Source organism: Mercurialis annua, linkage group LG4 (genome assembly GCF_937616625.2).
Source record: "Mercurialis annua linkage group LG4, ddMerAnnu1.2, whole genome shotgun sequence".
In the NCBI taxonomy this organism is placed as follows: domain Eukaryota; kingdom Viridiplantae; phylum Streptophyta; class Magnoliopsida; order Malpighiales; family Euphorbiaceae; genus Mercurialis; species Mercurialis annua.
Genome location: NC_065573.1, coordinates 31,264,146 through 31,283,478, shown reverse-complemented (window position 1 = coordinate 31,283,478; position 19,333 = coordinate 31,264,146). Strand labels below are relative to the sequence as shown.

General features: G+C 28.6%; 1 protein-coding gene across 2 annotated transcripts; it reads right to left on the bottom strand.

Moving 5' to 3' along the window:
* Positions 1-8,921: 8,921 nt before the first annotated feature.
* LOC126679308 (uncharacterized) lies at positions 8,922-17,956 on the bottom strand. Of its 2 annotated transcripts, XM_050374307.2 has the most exons (7): positions 17,467-17,955; positions 17,239-17,386; positions 15,937-16,128; positions 13,396-13,524; positions 10,807-10,976; positions 10,095-10,225; positions 8,922-9,282 (listed from the first exon to the last, which is right to left on the bottom strand). In XM_050374307.2, exons 1-7 carry the CDS (start codon positions 17,675-17,677, stop codon positions 9,211-9,213), a joined length of 1,053 nt encoding a protein of 350 aa, XP_050230264.1. In that variant the 5' UTR covers positions 17,678-17,955; the 3' UTR covers positions 8,922-9,210. The 2 variants fall into 2 exon arrangements, with proteins under 2 accessions (XP_050230264.1, XP_050230265.1); XM_050374308.2 differs by lacking the exon at positions 13,396-13,524 and having other exon boundaries at positions 17,467-17,956.
* Between the last annotated feature and the right edge of the window lie 1,377 nt (positions 17,957-19,333).

Below are 19,333 nucleotides of genomic sequence, written 5' to 3'. Positions count from 1 at the left end.
CAAAATTGCAATTATAGTCAATTTATTATTTTTGGTTGAATTGATTATTTGACTACTTTCATGTTAGAAGAATTAATAAAAAAAAAGTCAATATAATCTCAATTAGTAAGGAAATTCTACGTATATATGTAAATATGAGACTGAAATTAATATTCTTTTAGTCTGTTTGACAGATGCGAGTTTATAGGTGATAATTGATATGTGAAAAAAGTGTCAACGTGCTTCTGAACTTATGATATAAAATCATAAAATTAAGTTTTTTTTGAACAATTAATCCTAAAATTCTTTATTTTTAGTTAGATTATTCTATAATTGTATTTTAAAAATGCGAGAAATAAAAATCGGAGATGAGAGATGCAAAAAAAAAAATTAGAAAATTCCCTAATTATTATGATAAAATTATCCTAAACCTATTTTTTATAATAAAAATATAAATTATAAAATATTCTGATCCCAAAATAAAGAGTTTTGAGATTAATTGTTCAAAAAAATAAAAATCCTACGTCACAAGTCGGGGGCGCTTGACCCTTTATTCATTGATATATTCACTTATTTGGCAAATTTAATTATCTTTTGTTTCTTTCTCAAAGAATTCTAAAAAAAAAAATGATTATAAGATTTTTTTTTAATATTTGCTATTTTTATATTATATATAATCTGAATTATACTAAATAATAAATTGAACTTACTTTTATGAAAAGAATAAAAAATAAACAGAAAATATTTTACTTTTCAATTAAAGTATCAGCTATTATTATATGGAAATTTTAATATTATATAATCTACAAATAATTCTATCACTTAAAATAATTGAATTGATATTATATATTAAAAAATAATACTATATGTATAGGTATTTTTATCTAAATATTTACTCTCTACATTCTAAATTGACGTGCAATTTAAGATAAATACAAATATTTAAAAAAAAATTATCTAGACACAATAACTTAATTCATTAAAAAAATTTACACATATCCCTATTTAATATAATAATTTTTTTCTAATGTTTTTAATATTTTTAGTTTTAGTGTATTCAACTTTAATACTCCCTCTACTTCATAATATTTATCTCATTTGAAAAATTATTTTGGTCAATAACACTTGTCATTTTAAAATATCAAGTAACCATTTATAGATATTTTTTCAAGTTTATCTCTAATAATAAATAAGTTAATGAGACTAATAAAAAGAGTAGTCAAATTTAAAGATAGCAGTAATTAATAACGACAATTAATTAACTAATATGTCTATAAATTAAAATATATTTAATACTTTATTAATTTATGTAAAATAGTCGAATATATAAAAATTATGAACTGGATAAATTAAAGCAGAATAATAAATGAGTGTCTATAACTTAACAAAGTAAAAATAAAAATAGCACATTTTAATTTAGAATGGAATGAGCAATAAAATTATACAAATTATAAGCTCGAAAAAAATTTGAAATAAAATTTTATACTCCCTCCGTCCCGTTTAAGAAGTCCCATATTCCATTTTGGGATGTCCCATTTAAAAAGTCCCATTACTATTTTTAGGATGTTTTTCTATTGAATACCCTACTTTACCCTTATTTTAGTTATCTTAGAAGAGCTCTATAAAAAATTCCACTATCATTAATAGGGGTAAAACATGAAAAAACATAAAAAGACAAGAATAATTAATATTTTCTTAATCTGTGTGTAAAGTCAAATTGGACTTCTAAAGTGGGACGGAGGGAGTATATTGTTTTATACTAGTATTGAGTTGTAGTCTATATTGTGTGTAAATTCTAGAGAAAATTTGGAATTTACCTAAAATAAAGAAATAATAGAACTTTATACCTCAACACAGAAAAGATGGCGAAAATACATCACTGTTTTGACTTTTTTGTGATTTTACTCTTTAAGTTTGAATATTTATTATTTTACTCTGACACACACACATGACACATGCTCTCTTTCTCTCTCTCTCTCTCTTTTTCTCTTTTTCTCTTTCTCTTTTTCCTTTTTTGCGTGTGTACAGGTCTTCCACAATATTATGCAGAATCATTTTTCATTCACTTCTCTTTTATTCATTCACTTTACATTCAATTCTTTTTTATTCATTCAATTTTCTTTAGGTCTTCCATAATTATGCAGAACTATTTTTCATTCAATTTATTTTTGTTCATTCAATTCTTTTTTGTTCATTCAATTTTATTTTTTTTAAATTAACTGGAGATTACAAATTTCATTTCCATTTTCTATGAATATTAAATTTTAAAGCAAGCTTATTAGAAAATTAAATGAATGTCAAAAATCTATTTTATTTCCATTTTCCATCTTATTATCATGTTATTACGAGTATCATATATAGCAGATTATTATATGATAATGTAATCATATTGCTGGATAATATAAGATATAAGTACAGTATCACATTATCATATGATTATCATTGTATCAGCTTATCATATGATTATCACAGCTTCACCTAAAATGTAATTATCAATGTATCATATTGCATTTTAATCTTATTATTATGCCATTATCAGTATCGTATGTAGCAGATTATTATCATCTCATTATCATAATTTTTTTATAATTTTTTTCATGCAAGTATCATATTATCATATTATTATCATTTTATTATCAATAAGAACCTTATCATAATTCACATTATCATCTCGTTATCATTATTTTTATGTAATTTTTTCCCATAGATGTATCATATTATCATACTATTATCATAACTTTATTATTTAATTATCATCTGGTTATCACTGATATCATGTTTTTTTTGTAATTATCACGTACGTTATCATATTTTTTTTTTGTAATTATCACGTACGTTATCATCCAATTATCATAACCTCATCATACTTCATTATCATCTAGTTATCATAATTTTTATGTAATTTTTCTATATAGGTATCATATTATCATAACTTTATTATTTAATTATCATCTGGTTATCACTGATATCATGACTTGATTTTGTAATTATATTTTCACGTACGTTATCATCCAATTATCATAATCTTATCATACTTCATTATTGTCTAGTATCATATTATCATATGATTATCACAATATTACATTATCACATGATTATACAATTTCACCGTATCATATAATTATCAATTTATCATATTGCATTGTCATCTTATTATCATGTCATTATTAGTATCATATATAGCAGATTGTTATCATAATTTTTTTTCAAGCAAGTATCACATTATCATACTATTATTATTTTATTATCAATAAGAATCTTATCATACTATTATCTTCACATTATCATCTCGTTATCATAATGTTTATGTATTTTTTTTCATATAGATATCATATTATCATACTATTATCATAACTGCATTATTTAATTATCATCTGATTATCTCTGATATCATGAATTTTTTTGCAATTATATTTTCACGTACGTTATCATCCAATTATCATAACCTTATCATACTTCATTATCATCTATTTATCATACTGTTGTGTTATATAATAATGTTATGATAACAACGTGATAATCATATGATAATCAGACATTTTTTTTATAAAAAAAAATATTTCTCTTCAGTTTTATGATAATGATATGATAATGCAGTGATAATTATATGATAATCAAATGCTGTTTTTTTTGCAAAAATCGTTTTTTATGCAGAAACTCATTATTTTCATCATAATATTGTCTCTTATGCAGATTTTTAGATATAAAGTTGAAAAAATTCAAGATTAATTTATTTAGATCTGAAAATTAAAATAAATCGTATTTATCACCACGAATTAAGAAAAAAATCGCTAAAATCAAATATGAAAGGACGACGAAACGATGGCGGGGCGACAGAGAAACAACGAAGAAAAAAGAATAAAAATAGAGAAGAAAAGAAGAAATAAATAAAAGAAGAAGAAAAAAATGGTGAAGAAAAATGAATCAGAGAAGAAGAAGAAAGAGAAGAAAGAGAGAAGGAGAGAAGAATGAGAGAAGGAGAGAGAAAAAAAGAAAAAAAATGACAGGTGTTGCTTAGAGTAAAATAAATATGATTACAGTAAAATAATAATAAGTAGTAGGTATAATTATAATATAAATATGTCTTAGAGTAAAAAAATAAATATATTAAAAGAGTGATATATTTTCTTTATCTTTTCCTTATTGAGGTAGGAAATCATATTATTTTCAAAAATAGAGTATTTTTCCTAATTTTCTCTAAATTCTAAATCTTTTGGATTCTTCGAAGCTACTTCTTGTGGCCTTTTTCGATATAAATTTCATTCATAATTAACAAAAAAAGAAAACGGTATCTATTAACAATTGTTTAAGACTTAAAAAGACCAATTGCTGATTATGTTACGTCATCAAACACTTAAATAGTTGTTTGAAGTTTTGTTTGATTACCAAATAACTAAGCCAAACACAATTAAAATAAATTGAATTGTGTTTAATATCATAAACATTCACTTAAAAATCATTTGGTATTATCATTAATTCTACTCGATCAGTCTCCATGAAGTTGAAAATTATTAGTGGGTCTCTAAAACTACAAATATGAAACTCCAATATCAAGTGGGTCTATAGATCTGAAAATGGGACACTTCAGATACCATATAAAATTTCAATGAGTCATAAAAATACCGGATCCAAGTGATAATTAACAAACATTAATTATCAATTAATGTACAAATTTTATTCTAATTTATAATTATAATATAAAATTTGTGACTTAGCAATTATTACATCAACTTTTATTTTTTGAAAAATTGGTACACCGATCAATTATGCAACAATACGTGGCTATATATCATGATGCATGTGCACGTTAGTGTTTTTCTAATTTGGTGTACCAATTTGTCAAAAAATAAAAATTGATATGGTAATTGCCAAGTTTTTAAGTTCGTATTATAATTGCAAATAACCCGTAATCAGAAGTCTAATTAATGATGTAAAAACAATCAAATCTTTGCAATTACTTTGAAAATCTAACCAAAAAAGTTAAAAGTTATAAATCGATATAATTTTTTTTTTTAAATAATTCTGATTTGATCAATTTGCTGAAAATTCATTCAATTTTTTTAAAATTGATTTAATTATATCTACGCAATTCGAAATTGGCATAAATTTGAAACAATAATTTCTCTAAACCATGTAATATCTCAATCGACAATTCTTTTTTTCTGAATTTTAAAAGTAACAATAATATTGGATTTTAGTTGGAATTCATTTTGTAATAGAATATACTAATTGATTTTTATAATATTTAATGTTTAATAATTGTGTTATCTATAATGAACCAATGAAGATAAAAAACACTCGCGGATGAGGAAAAATACATACATATAAAAATGAGTATACACCGTAAAAATTATGTCACGTTATTCGTATAACAAACCAATTAATTTATATATAAAAGTGTGGATTATGGTTATGCAAATTAGAGCAACCATGTACAATTTTACTTATATCAAATCAAAGATTACATAAAATTTAGATTTATTAATATTTATATACTAAACTTTAACCTACAATCAACTACATATTTGTCCATGTTTCTATCCAGTGAGAATGTGTTATTACCCTAACATACCAAAATACTACGAAAGCAAGTTCTACTCAAAATAAGCTAAAAATCATGCTAATGACCGGACCTACCAACCATACTACTAGGCAGAAAAAACCCATAAATACGGTTAACTCTTGGCCATTTTTCAGTTAAAATCTACCAATCAGTTCTATTAATAAATAAGGTTGTAGATCTGTTAAGGCATAAATATCCTCACAATAATCCAATTCTTTTTACACTTCACAACAAAATAATAGTATTGGCTAATTATTATAAATCGATTATGTAGTATTAATTAACTTTCAACAATTTGAATATATTAGTGCAAATATGTATATATATATATATAATTAAAGTAGCACCTTATTTTCTAACAAAAAATGAGATTTTACCGAGTTATAATTCAAATGATATAAGTACTGACCAGAAATTAGTAAGATTATAGGTTTAATTCCTCCCACATTTCCAATCATATATATATATATATATATATATATATATATATATATATATATATATATATATATATATATATATATATATATATATATATATATATATATATATATATATATATATATATATATATATATATATATATATATATATATATATATAAGATAGAGGTTTTGGCATTAAATCAAATGTGGTTGATTTGAAGGTAACAATTTAAATTCTTACTAGCCATGATTTTGAGAGTAAGGAAACCTAACCTAAGGTGCACGTCAATTTAATGGAGATGACACCTTACCAATCTAATTGGGACCCATGCATTCGATACTCTTTGTTCTCATATTTTAATCTTAATTCATACATACATATATATTATCATTATTTGTTAATTATAACTAAATTAATATTTATATGAATAGACTACCTTGCATTAATTAACATGGTTGGACCAAACTTTCAACATATTTTCTTCAAGACACATTGGACAAATACACGATATTTTTTAATATATAATTTCACTTTATATATAACGTACAATTATAATTTTCTTGTTTTTTTTTCAATATATGATGGTTTTGCAAACTAGTAAGTTTTGGATATGATTTGGATAAGTGAATTTGAATGTAATTTGAATATTTTTCTTTTTTTATCAGTTTGTTTATAATTATAAAATAGATTGATAGCATTTTTCCTGTTAGAAGTTACATATAATATGTTTGATGATACATTCCAATATGTTTATAATGATTTTAATATAGTTTCAACAGCCTTTTTAACATGCAATGCTTTCTTCTGATTTTATGTATTTTTGTTATAATTAAAAGGAGGGGAGCGCTTAGTACAAATTAAGTGCGAACGATGTGAATATAATATCAGTATTTTTTTAATATTATTTTGTATATAATTTCAAAAGTTGCACACAATATGTTTGACGACATGCTGTAATAATACCGTTACAGTTCTAATATGATTCCACTAAAGTTCAAATTATTTTATCTAGTTTTATGAACCAACTAACTCAATAATATTAACAGAAATGGGTTTAACCAAATTAATTAAAATTATAAAATATAAAACAGAATCAATCAAATAATTTGATTAATTTGGTTTACCGATAAAAAGTCAATACATTAAACTTTAAATCATAATTATATCAATTTTTATATGCTAATCAATCCAAACAAATAAATTAACTATACAAAAAGAACAATTAATTGAATAAAATAAAGAAATGGATTAGTTTAATTATTATATTTAACCGAATTTTGATTCTCTCCTGTTACACCTTACAATTATAGCACAAAAAGATGACACACAGAAGCATGCAGCTTGTCGGCATAGTTTTGGCGATTCAATAATTTCCCTACATTCTCGTTTCAAAGAAAACAAAACATGTCCCTACATAATTCACCTTTTTTTGACATACTAAAGAAAAAACTCCAAGGTAAATTTATCACTCCAACACAGTAGTGAGAAAATGATATTAACAGAGCAAAATATATTATAGTTGATATTCAATAATTTTTTTATATCAACTAGGACGGAACTCAAAATGTTTTATTTTTTAAATTGTGTTTTCGTCCCCGACTAGAAAAAAACGCACGGACATGCCTGCGAGTGGCTCTGGCGTTGTATGCATGTATTATTCAGGCATATGTTAGAACCAGAAAGGGGCGTTACTATCATAAAGCTAGGATACGCTCTAGTCTGGATTCACTATTGAATTTAGGCATAGAGGGAGTTGAATTTAGGCATAAAGGCATGTTAAGTTTGAAATACCGGAAGATCAAAGGCGAACTAAAAATTAGATTCATATTAAAAAAATCCTAAATCCGCCACTAGATCCAAGTGTATATTTATTTTTGGACAAATAGTTTATTTTTTACTATAAAATAATTGAACTTTTTTTATATAAAACAATAGAACTCACACATTTATCATTATTTTATTTACACATAATGTTTTTTAATAATTCAGTTAATTTAAGTATTATTAATTAAATAAAAAAATTTATAAAGAAACCAAATATTTCTATATTAATTTAATTTCATAATATTTTATTTAAATCAAATATTAATATAAATATTATAATCAAGGGCTAAAACAAATACTAGAAAAATTGTTATTTTTCATATCTATCACATTCAGCAACCTTCCATGTGGCCTGTCTATTTTTTCTAAAAGCACTATAAAAGTTTGTTGTTTAAAAAATATTTAACATATATTATCATATTTACAGTCTCTGAGATCTAACAAAAAGACATTCTAAGAGATTCTTATGGTCACAATCAGAAAAAAGTCTATCAATATTAGCCCTCAACTGTAACAAGATTTGTTTCAAAATTTGTAATGCATCTCATTTTATGAATGGCGATTTTGGAGAAGGACACTTCAGGAAATTATAAGAAACTAATCAATAAAAACCATGATATCAAAATAATTGATGAAGAAAATATTTTAAAATTAGTTTTTTTTAGACTAGTAAGTAGTAACTATAATACAAATTACAATATTACAAAAGATTTTTTTTCTTTTCATCAAAAATAAATAGTACTAATATCCAAGCATCTTAACATTATATAATTCAATAAGCATAGTTTTTAATAAGAAGGATAAACTTTTTGTTTCCACAAAGACTATTATCATACCATAGTATGACCACCTAGAACAAATTGTATTAAACTTGAAAGAAAAAGTCTGAATTTGAGAAAGAAAACAAAAAATATTAATGAAAAGCTAACTAGCACGAAACTTTATTCAATCAACATCTCCCGTTTCTTGTTAGAAATTTGGCATTTCATACACGAAATTTTAATTTTAACATAAAAAACATTAAAGTAACATTGTTTTGTTCCGTCTAAGTTTTCCATTTTTTCGTATATGTGTCCATGCTAAATCATAGATGAAAAGTAAAGAAGAATGCCAAAATTTCATAAAAGAATAACAAAAAGAAAACACTTTACTAATTAACATTGAGAGATCACTGATACATAAAGCACCACCAGCATATTATCCAAGGCTTCCTTTTTTTCCAATTTTGTTTTCATGAGTTGAAAATGCAAATACCTTTACATAGCATGCCAATACAGAATTTGTATCAGCAGAAAAAAAATGAAAAAGAAAAAAAGCTACAGTTTTGTAGTACCTTGTATTATACGGAGAAGAATATCGATAAAATGCCACTTCATGCATTTGCTTAATTCTGTACAGTTCAATTAAATAGTCATCTTTCATAGGCCTCCTTCTCTCTCTTTCATGAAGAAATTCCAGGCTAACAATGCTGCTCCTACAGCAGGCTCTACCTGAAGTTGACACAAGAAATAAAATATGGAAACCAGTTTTAATATAATACCCAAAAAGAATTAACACTAATACTAATAGTAACAAATAATAAGAAGTCCGTGAATAATAAATGCAGACAGATGATTCTGTCATGTCATTCGACGACAACTCTATACGCTGCACAAAATTACAAAAACTTATCGAATTCTATGTTTCGTTGTTTTGTTTCCATTCCTGGGAACGCTCAAAACTCCGAAACTCCATATCTATAACACATTCTTATAAAATATTGGTTCCCCGTTTTCCATTTCTGAAAGTGCTTGCAACTCCATATGTATAGCCTATTCTTGTAAAAATTATCAGTTCGCCATTTTCTATTTAGGCATTTCCGTTTCCATGCTATGTAGGACAACAAGTTAATAATACACGTAATCTAATCATAAATTTGTATAAATTCCTTCCCGTTTCACATTAGAGATGGTCTTAAGATGAACAATTAAAGTTATAAATAAAAGATGTCATCCTACATCAGAAAAGTGAGCCTGTGGAAGTACTCTTAAATCTTAATAGATTGAAAATCCAGGAAAACGAGGCATAAAGAAATTGCAACAGAACAACACAGAAAAACAAAACAATTTTTGCATTCGTGCATTACTTCATCACTGGAGGCCAAACCTAGATGATTTAATTTCTCAGCAGTTAACAGAATTTGGAGCCCCCTAGTGGCATCAAAAACAGTACTTGAGGTTCTTATAGATGTACTTTTACTGCTAAACTCTAAAGCCAGTATAAGTGCAATTTTCAGAGTGGGGATCAGCTTAATTATACTTACCGTTGGCCGAATAGGAAGAAGCCCAGGGTAGTCTCTGGAGATGCAGTTTACAACCTCTTTTCCAATGTCCCACCTCTTATTTGCTTGAAGAACGCCACCAACCATCACAAGAGGAAAAGAAGCATTTCCATCTGTAACAGAGTTGATGTGGCAGAGCTAAGATTAGAAAACTATTCATCTTCATTACAATAATTAATCAATTTGACAGTGGAATTGAAAAACATGCAGTGCTACGCAAAGTAATAATTTGAGACAATATGTTCATAATCTGAATAGCACAATGGAACTAATGGCAGCTTGAATTCAATTGAAGTTAAATCTCAAAACATTCTTAAGTGGACGAATCATCAATAGCATGAATATAGATCATTAAGAGCTAGTACATATTTTAGCGAGTTCGAATAAGTTTATTTATGCACTAGATACCCTTCAGTGGCTAGCCTATAACGTAAGGATTGATATCTCTCGCTAGCTTGAAAAATGGCAAAATAAATGATTCTGCTCCTTGTAAGTACTCAAATATCACTAGTGGTTATTCTAAATTTACTAGTAGACTATACTACTTGAAAAGTGATGTCTGCACTAAATCTAAAAAATCAATGCATCTTCTAATCCAACAGCACAATGAAAACCATGCTACCCCTATTTCATAGTGATAAAAAACAAGTACACAAACTCATTTCTGTTCTAATGTCAGTATAAATTGCCACACCTTCACCACACAAGCCAAGTCTTTGAACAACAGCTTTTACACTTAGAGCCAACTCGTCTACTGAGTCGTGCAAGATTTTGTTTGCTACCTCATCACCTGTCTCTGCACAAGATACAACAACTGGAACAAGTTTTGCAATTCGAGCCCAAGATGGATCTGCATATGTCCACCTACATGCCAAAGGTGAAAAACAAATATGATATTCAGTAATAAACATTTCATTTTATTAATGTGATTAATCTTGAAATTGTTTCAAGCTTATAGTAACAAAATAAAATTACGACAAATAAGAACTATATTGAAGTGTAGAGGCCCTCAAACTTTTATTTGAAGTGCAATTGTGTTAAGAATAAACTCTTGGGTCAATTTGGATGAAACATTGACCTCTGAGTCAAATTAATCCAACATTTTGACATTAATTACAAGAAATATATAATTTTAGTTACTTTAGAACTTCACGAATATTTTAAAATTTTAATAACAATGAACTTCAGAAAATCAAAATTAGAATAAGAATATTGAGCAAATGTACAAATTAAGAAAGAAAAAAAAAAGATCTGATCGGTCAAATTTAAAAACACTAGCCCTAAAATTTTCAAATCGGGAGCAACAATTGTATAATAAACTTTTAAGGTGTCAGATTGTAATGAAATCAATTAGGTGAGGTTTTGGAAGATGTAACGATGGTAATGGGCTGAGGACACACTTTCAATAACTATATTGCGTAGCTTTTTGACATCGGACACAGTGCAATGATTTAGGAATATAACCATTACCATTTAGAAACCCCTTCTTTCATTTCCTTGTTTAAGGAAATCAAAGCAGATTACTTTACAATTATATGCTAATCATTCTTTCTTTGGTAAAGGTTCCTTAAAAAATTAGGAAGCTAAAGAAAAGAAATAGAGCTAGGAGATGTTGGTAGATTATGCATACATAAAGAAAATTTAGCTACTTAAAAACCTCAGGAGCATATGTGGTCAATAGCATAACGGCAGGCAAAAATTCCTTTAAAAAATGGGTGACATGTAATGTACTGAGTACTCCCTATTATTTTGGAACCCAACAAGGTATTGGAGTGAGTTTGGAGTTTAAAAGGAAAGGAAATGGATTAGGTGATGTCTTTAGGGGGGATGCAAAGCAAGCATATAAAACTTGTAAAATTCTAATCCTTCGAGTCACTTGCTTTTTCCTTTTGTTTGATACAAAGCCACTTGCTTTTTGATGTTTAAAGAAATGAGACGGACTCTCAGTTAGAAGTAATAAATAAGGAAACAGATATTGTTAAGCTCTGTAAAGCTCTTGGTAGATCAAACTAAATAAGCTACTGAATAGCTATTTCAAAGGAGCAGACCCAACAAGTCTTTACAAAAACGCAGGTTAGCACTGCTAATCTTCCTGTAGGAACAAAGCCAGTAGAAAGCACACATGAGCACCGTAAAAGACCAAATTGATCAATAAGCTGCAAAATTTATAGCTCAATCTTGGGCAAAGGGCAGCATAAATACGTATGGTTTTACATTCTTGGCATGTCCAGCCAGCCGTGGCTGTGATCTTGATATAGGAGACAGTTTAGGTTAGGTGGACAGTAATGTAAATTGTCACGTTAATAGTAAACAGAAAAATGGCAGAAAGATACAATTTGTCAAAGCCGTGATCTTTAGAAATCATTAAAGCAACAGTGATGATACTTTGTGTTGTAAGACATTGAAGTGGTGAGATTAACATACTCATTTAAGCTGATGATATGGTGACAGAAGGGATAACATGGAGAAAAGTGCAAGACTAAAATGTATATATCCCTATAACTCAAGACAGTGTGGATTATGGCTATGCAAATTAATAAAAAATTGTAAAATAAAGGAGAAGGATAAATTTCAGGATTTTTTTTTGTTAAATGATAGATGTATTAGCACTTCCACAAGAAGAGGAAGGCGTGAAAAACAGTTTGTACTAATTGTTATGAATTATGATTTGTACAAACTAGTATCAAACATGAAATTCAAACCAAACTATCTTCTTATTACATAAGTAAAAACGAAAAGTTATTTAGAGTTCATTTTCATCAATGTCATACTTTTCATTTTAATGGTCAATGCAAGTAATCAGTTGTTTGTGGAACATCTGTACCGACATTACTATAGAACTCTAGTATGCTATAATTTAAAGAACATAACTGAAGGAATATACAAGCAATAATAATAATAATAAAAAAAGAACGCTAAGGAGGAACAGTCTGAAATCACAGACAATTGTTGTCCAGGACAGAATAGAAATATAGCATCAAATAACATTAAAAGATTACAAAAGTTTCCTAAAGAAAGTCAAATGCTTTTGCAAGGCATTGAAAGATGCTGAAAAGATGTACTTTCCAAATGAAAAACAATATTATCATGCTTTCTAAGGATAAGTTAAATAGTGAAGAGATTAGAGAATATGTTTTCAATTTTTTATGAAGAAAATTCTCAGTACCTGATATTCAATTGAATAGTTTTCTATGAAGTTTGCCTAGTTAAAACCACCTTCCTTACAAATAGTGAACAGCAAAATCAAGTACCCAGGTGACACTAAAAGTCTTAGAGAACATACCCAATAAGTTCATCTGGAAAACAAAGACCAAGAGTCTGTAAAATATTAGATGTTAGACTTGTTTGAGGGCCACGACCATCATGAGCCCTTACAATTGCTGTTAAGGCTTGCGCAGCTATTCCATACCCACTGCAGGAAAGAAAAATCTATTGGACAAAACTTTTCTAGAAACAGACAGGTAAATGCAACAAAAAAAGGCCCATCAATTATAAGATGAATTTGAACTTAAAAATTTCTTCTAAACAGTCGATGAATATGAAGATTCTCAAAAGAAATACAATTTGCAGGGCAAAATAAGAAACCGCCTAACGATGTGTGAAACTAGTGTAATTGAGAATTTGATGAACAGAGTGGCTTTAAATTTTAGAATGACCAGCCAAGCTCTTGTAACATGCAGTTTGCTTGCATGTGAAGCCATTGAAAGCAAAAAAAAATAGTAAAAAGGCATCTCAAAAAAGTGAAAGCAGCCTCAGTTTTTGAAATAATAAAAGTTTTGATTGCAAAGTTATGACAATTCACTTCTATTAAAATAAGTTTTAGAAAAGGAGATCGTTGAAAAACAAAGCAGGTGCTAACGAACCGATGTGAAAAAACAGAATCTCAACTGTAATATTCGAATTGTCCAGTTCCCTCAATCTCTCTTTTGCATTCCAGATTGATTGTTGTGTTGGATAGCAGATAAGTTCGTATGACATGCAACCAAACGAATGACCATGCAGGTAGAGGGTGACAGTGGTAAAGTTGGGCAATACAAACAATGACAGCAAGGGCAGGAAATCATGGAAACCATTTTAATTGGAAATGGAATAATTAAATAAAAAGGAAAGATGGATGTAACCACTATAGAAAAAAAGAATATATGGGAAACGGTAAAAAAGGAGAAGGGAAAAAATACAATCGCAATTGACAACATTAAGGAATTACATCATAATCCATTTCTTACTCTGTTTATTCAAATGATTTAGTGGTTCAGCAATAGCAGAATATAGCAAACTTAATCATTCAAAATTTAAATCGTCACAAATAGAATACCAATACTACCATGGAGTTTCAATTTTTTTCTTAATCCTATCAATACCTAGTGATATTTGAAACAAGAAACAAATATTAGCAGTTTTTAGTTTAAATGAGAGCAACGTCAGTTCAGTTAGCGTAGCAATTTAGTGTGGAGTATTTGGACGAGTTTAGCTTTGCAATTTTTATAGTTTGGACATCTCTAATCATAAAACATGCGAGACTAGTTTGTGGTCTGTAAACAGCCATGTAAGGTAGCTAATTTTGTGATTTGGACAGAGGGATAAAAGTTAGCACTTCGAGCTTCTCTTAAAAGCTTGATGTAAATATTCGTTCTTTTTGTCAATTTTCACCCCAGTTTGGTATCAAAGTAGGTTTTCAAAAACTTAAAAAAGAACAAGTATCACACCAGTCTTCTGTCAGTGGATCTTGTCTTTTTTCTGGGTGTGGAGTCTTGAAGAAATGGACAATAACAATTGACGGACAGTAGCCCATTTCTTTAAAGAAAGCGACAAGAAGCACAAGTTCAAATCATAGGAATAGACCTACGTTTTCGACAAGATTACTAATAAGCTTCTTTAATACAAACAAAAATTGTTTTCAAAATAACATCGGTTATGAACTTAATAAGCCTAGATAAATATTCCAGTATCAAGAAATGGAGATAGATATGCATGTTTCAAAAACTTTGATTATTCAAAATTGAGATTGCAGCCTCTCAAAAAAAGCTTTAGGAAAGATAATAGTTTGAAGCTACAGATAATCAATGTAAGCTACAAATGGTTTTCTATGTATTGATCAACTTGGTGAAGGAAAAGAATAGCACAGATGGATCTGGTGAAGGAAAGAAAAAAGTTTGCAGTTTGTACTGTTAATTTGATTGCTACCAATCAAAAAGATAGAGCTACATCTTAAGCCAGCTTCCTTTCTTTAACATCACAAAGCTACAGGCCTAGGTTTCCCTTACTGCGAGAAAGCAGAGACTGATTCAATCAGACTTGCCAAGCTAAACTGACTTTATTGTTAATTTGACATGTTTTTCTAGTATATTTTCAGTCTAGGACATTTAGGGTTAAAAGCTATTCTAAAAAATTTACAATTGTCAATAGAAATATTGGTTGAGGACTTCCTAATCCAATAACTACTAGATTTGGAAATTCAATTGTTTTAAATCTCAGGTAAAACAAAAGGAGATTGATTTGCAGACTTGTAGCCTAGTTACTTTCTAATTTTTTGTTAATTGGATAGTTAGAGTAAATTCCAAGTTAACCTTTGGGGTATCATTAGGTTCAGTTGAATCTAGTGCAGCTTTAACCAGGGATTTAATTAAATGCATGAGTAAGATAAGCTAAAAACTCTGTAGAAGTAACAAGAACGCATTTTCCTTGCAAGAAACTGTCATAAATTTAAGGACAATAGTGAAGCTGGTTCCTTTATGGTATACATCAAGTCATGCTAGAGCATAAGTTAAAGAGGTAAGAAGAGAAAAAAGAAATAGAAAATAAAATGCAACAAGAGTATTTGTACCTTCCCCAATCACCTAAGATGGGTCCTGCACCTGCAGCTCGAGCTTCCCTGCCATCTTCTGTGAAACCGTAAGCAATAGTCCCCGTACCAGCAATTAAAACACAGCCATGAAGTTTTCCCAATGTTCCACTTGCCAAAGCTGCCACAGCATCATTTTGAACATACAGCTTCACATGATTGGGGAATATATCCCTGCATAAATCAACTCAGAGCAGATTCAGCATCTGAAATGTGACTTTAATTGAATTTCACAGAGAAATAAAAGAGCAGTAAAAAAGGCCAAAAGTACATGAAAATGATACATTTGTATAGTTAAAGACTTTTTCTTTCATGTCTCTTTCCCAAACCCTCTCATCCAAGTTACTATCTCTCAACTGTTTTTCGATTGTAAACTGTATTTAGAAAGTTAAACTTTTGTTGATCTATGGTCATCTAAAAGCCTGTTCTGAGTATTAAAAATATATACTGCATTGTCACATAACAAGTACAAAATAGGTCTTCTTGTTCATTCTTTTTTCCATTGGTTTTTGTACCTTTCAGTCTCTCAAATTTTTCTTCCGAAGTCATTAAGTGTCTAATCGTGGCTAGATCTATATAGAAAGTAAAACCAACAATCAATAGTTGCGACTTCTTCGTAGTAGATCACCAAGGCATTATTGTTTTTGTATTTCCATTGCAGGAAATTAATTTCTTCTCAGTTGCTTATGCCAATATTCATCTTTCATCCTGACCTTTTAACACACACATTGGCAAAACATTTACGAAAAGAAAAACAAATTAAGCAAATCCTTTTTGCTGATTTTATGATGTTCAAAAACGAAAAGCGAATTCAACAAGCTTAAGTGATGAAGGCAGCCAAATAGAACTGTAAACCTTTAAAAATGCACTGCAATCTCGACAAGAAAACAGGAAAGGAGCAAAGTGCAGTAAAATTTGAAAGGTGGAAAACAGTAAAAGTCTATGTAACACGGAAATGGAAAACGTCAAAACAGGAAACGGCCAAATACTATATTTCATAAGAATCACTTATTTATAGAGTTTCATAGTTTATTTAGTGTATCACGAAATGAAAACAAATCTCCGAAACATAGAACTCAATAGATTTTCATGCACCACAGGTAAAACTAAAAGTCCTAATAAAATTATGAATTCAGATACTATTTGAACATCGCCAGCAATCCTTAAACAGATTAACACTTCCACTTCGAATAACAGTATTCTTGTTCTATAAATTCAGATATTGTAAGTGTAAGAGCAACACATAACATGCCAATTAAAATAACAGCAGTTTAGAGAACAAACCTAAGCCAATATAAAATTCTTTGCTCATCGTTTGGATGATTAACACCTGAAACCGCTAAGCAAACAGCCTGAACAGCAAAACGATTCGAACCGGCTTTCGCAAGAGCATCCGCCATCACTTCCTCAAGCGTTTGTCTGGCAGCCGTTTCTACACAAAAACGACAACAAATAAGCACGGAACAATAAAAACATAACAAATTTGAAAAAACAAAAATTAGCACAACAGACCGCCAACACTATTATGATTCGAGCAACCGGCGATGGCGCGGGCGAGAACGGGAATAGGGTCAGGAAAAGGAGACGTCAGGGGTAGAATAGGCATACAAATGCAGACTGTTGAAGTGGTTCCGCCATCCAAACCCAAAATCACTTGCTTATTATCAGACAACGGAATTTCATGTTCGAAATCCCAGATTTCGCCATTTCTATACCTTTTCATCACTGTTCAGTGCTCTCTCTCTCTAACCAATCAAAATTAAAAATCGAAGTGTTTGAGAGAAAGGACAGTGACAATTTGACACAATGACGTTTCTAATGTTATTATAATGTTGATTAACAGGGACGATGTTTTTGTTTTCTTTTTGTTTCTTTGTTTAATAATTTAAGTGTTTCGATTCGGGACGGCCGAATGAGCCAAACGCTATGGGTTCAGTGAAACGTTCCAATTTCACTTCTGTAGCTTTTTTAACTTTTTTTGTTTTGGGCGTTGGTTGTCGCCACAGTTGTTGCAGGAGTAATACGAGGACTTAATAGTGAATTAGATTAGCTTCTACTTTTGTCTCAATCTAAGGTAAATTTCACTGTCAGCCCCTCAATTTTAGTCTTTCTCCCATTATACATCTGTATTGTATAATTATAATGTCCATGACATCAATTTTTAACTGTTTTGGCAAAGTATGCTGATTGGCAAATGGCAATAAAATGTATGCTAAAAAAATCCCCACATCAAGTAAATAATTATATATTCAGATTTATTATATGAAAGCATCCGAAATCGAATCCGTTCGGCTATAGATTTTAACAACCGCGAAATTAGATCGGGAGTTGCCAACTGACTCTGTTGGGACATCTTTTATACTAGCATGATATATCAAACTCGCTTATAAATAATCTAGTATATTATATTAGTGGGGAAGTCGGAAAATTTAATCATCTCTACATAAATTTTGTCATACCAATCACGAGTCACGCAACTTCTTCATATCAAATCGAAGCTTCGGAATTGAAATTTATCTCTAAAGAAATTTACGCATCCGATCAAAATGGACGTTTAACTACATCTTACTGTAGCTCCGCCACCGTCTTACATCATACCACGAGATTATGAGTTCGAAATTTGTCACTCAAATTACATCGAATTTCATACGACTATCAAAATACCGAAAATGATGGAAAGTTAAAGAACTGTAAATAAATGGCATACTAGATACATACATGATCGGATCTAAAAATATGGTATAAACATAAAACATTTAGTCCTAAACATTCATCTAATTCTTGAATTATATCAAATATCACATAAATACATTTTTGTTTCAAATTATATGCATAAAGTTTAAATCAAATGTATATGTGAGATTTATTTTAGTTGAATTGCAATCTTAAATGAATAAATATGCATCTACTTACAGATTGATATTAACATATAATTTTTGAGTGTTCATGATCCAATTAATTAACTAAAAAACCGGTATTCATGCTTTATCTGGATTGGGACGATGACAAAAGTACCTTAAATTTTAAAAATATTTACAAAAGTACCTGTAAACTTTTTTTATTTACAAAAATACGACTGATTTAAAATTAATTACAAAAGTATCAAAAAATAAAAATTAATTAGAAAAGTACGATTTGTATAATGTCGGTATAATTATGGTATAATTTTGGAATATTAAAACTATAAATCAGATAATTTAAAAATAATATTTGGTTTATTATTAGTATAATTTCAGTATATTTTTGGTATATCGATTATAAATTTTATATATATTTTCTAGTTGATAACATGTATATTTTCTTTATATGTACTTTTCACTATAGTTGGTAATGAACTAGAGAATTTGTATATTGTTGGTATAATTTTGGTATATTGTTA

Bases quoted from the DNA above. Each gene is read 5' to 3' on its own strand.
- LOC126679308 (XM_050374307.2), bottom strand. From the start codon at position 17,677: ATGAAAAGGTATAGAAATGGCGAAATCTGGGATTTCGAACATGAAATT. The intron at 17,387-17,466 runs GTCTGTTGTGCT...GTTTTTGTGTAG, and splicing joins GAATCATAATAGTGTTGGCG to AAACGGCTGCCAGACAAACG. The intron at 16,129-17,238 runs GTTTGTTCTCTA...TGATTTATGCAG, and splicing joins AGAATTTTATATTGGCTTAG to GGATATATTCCCCAATCATG.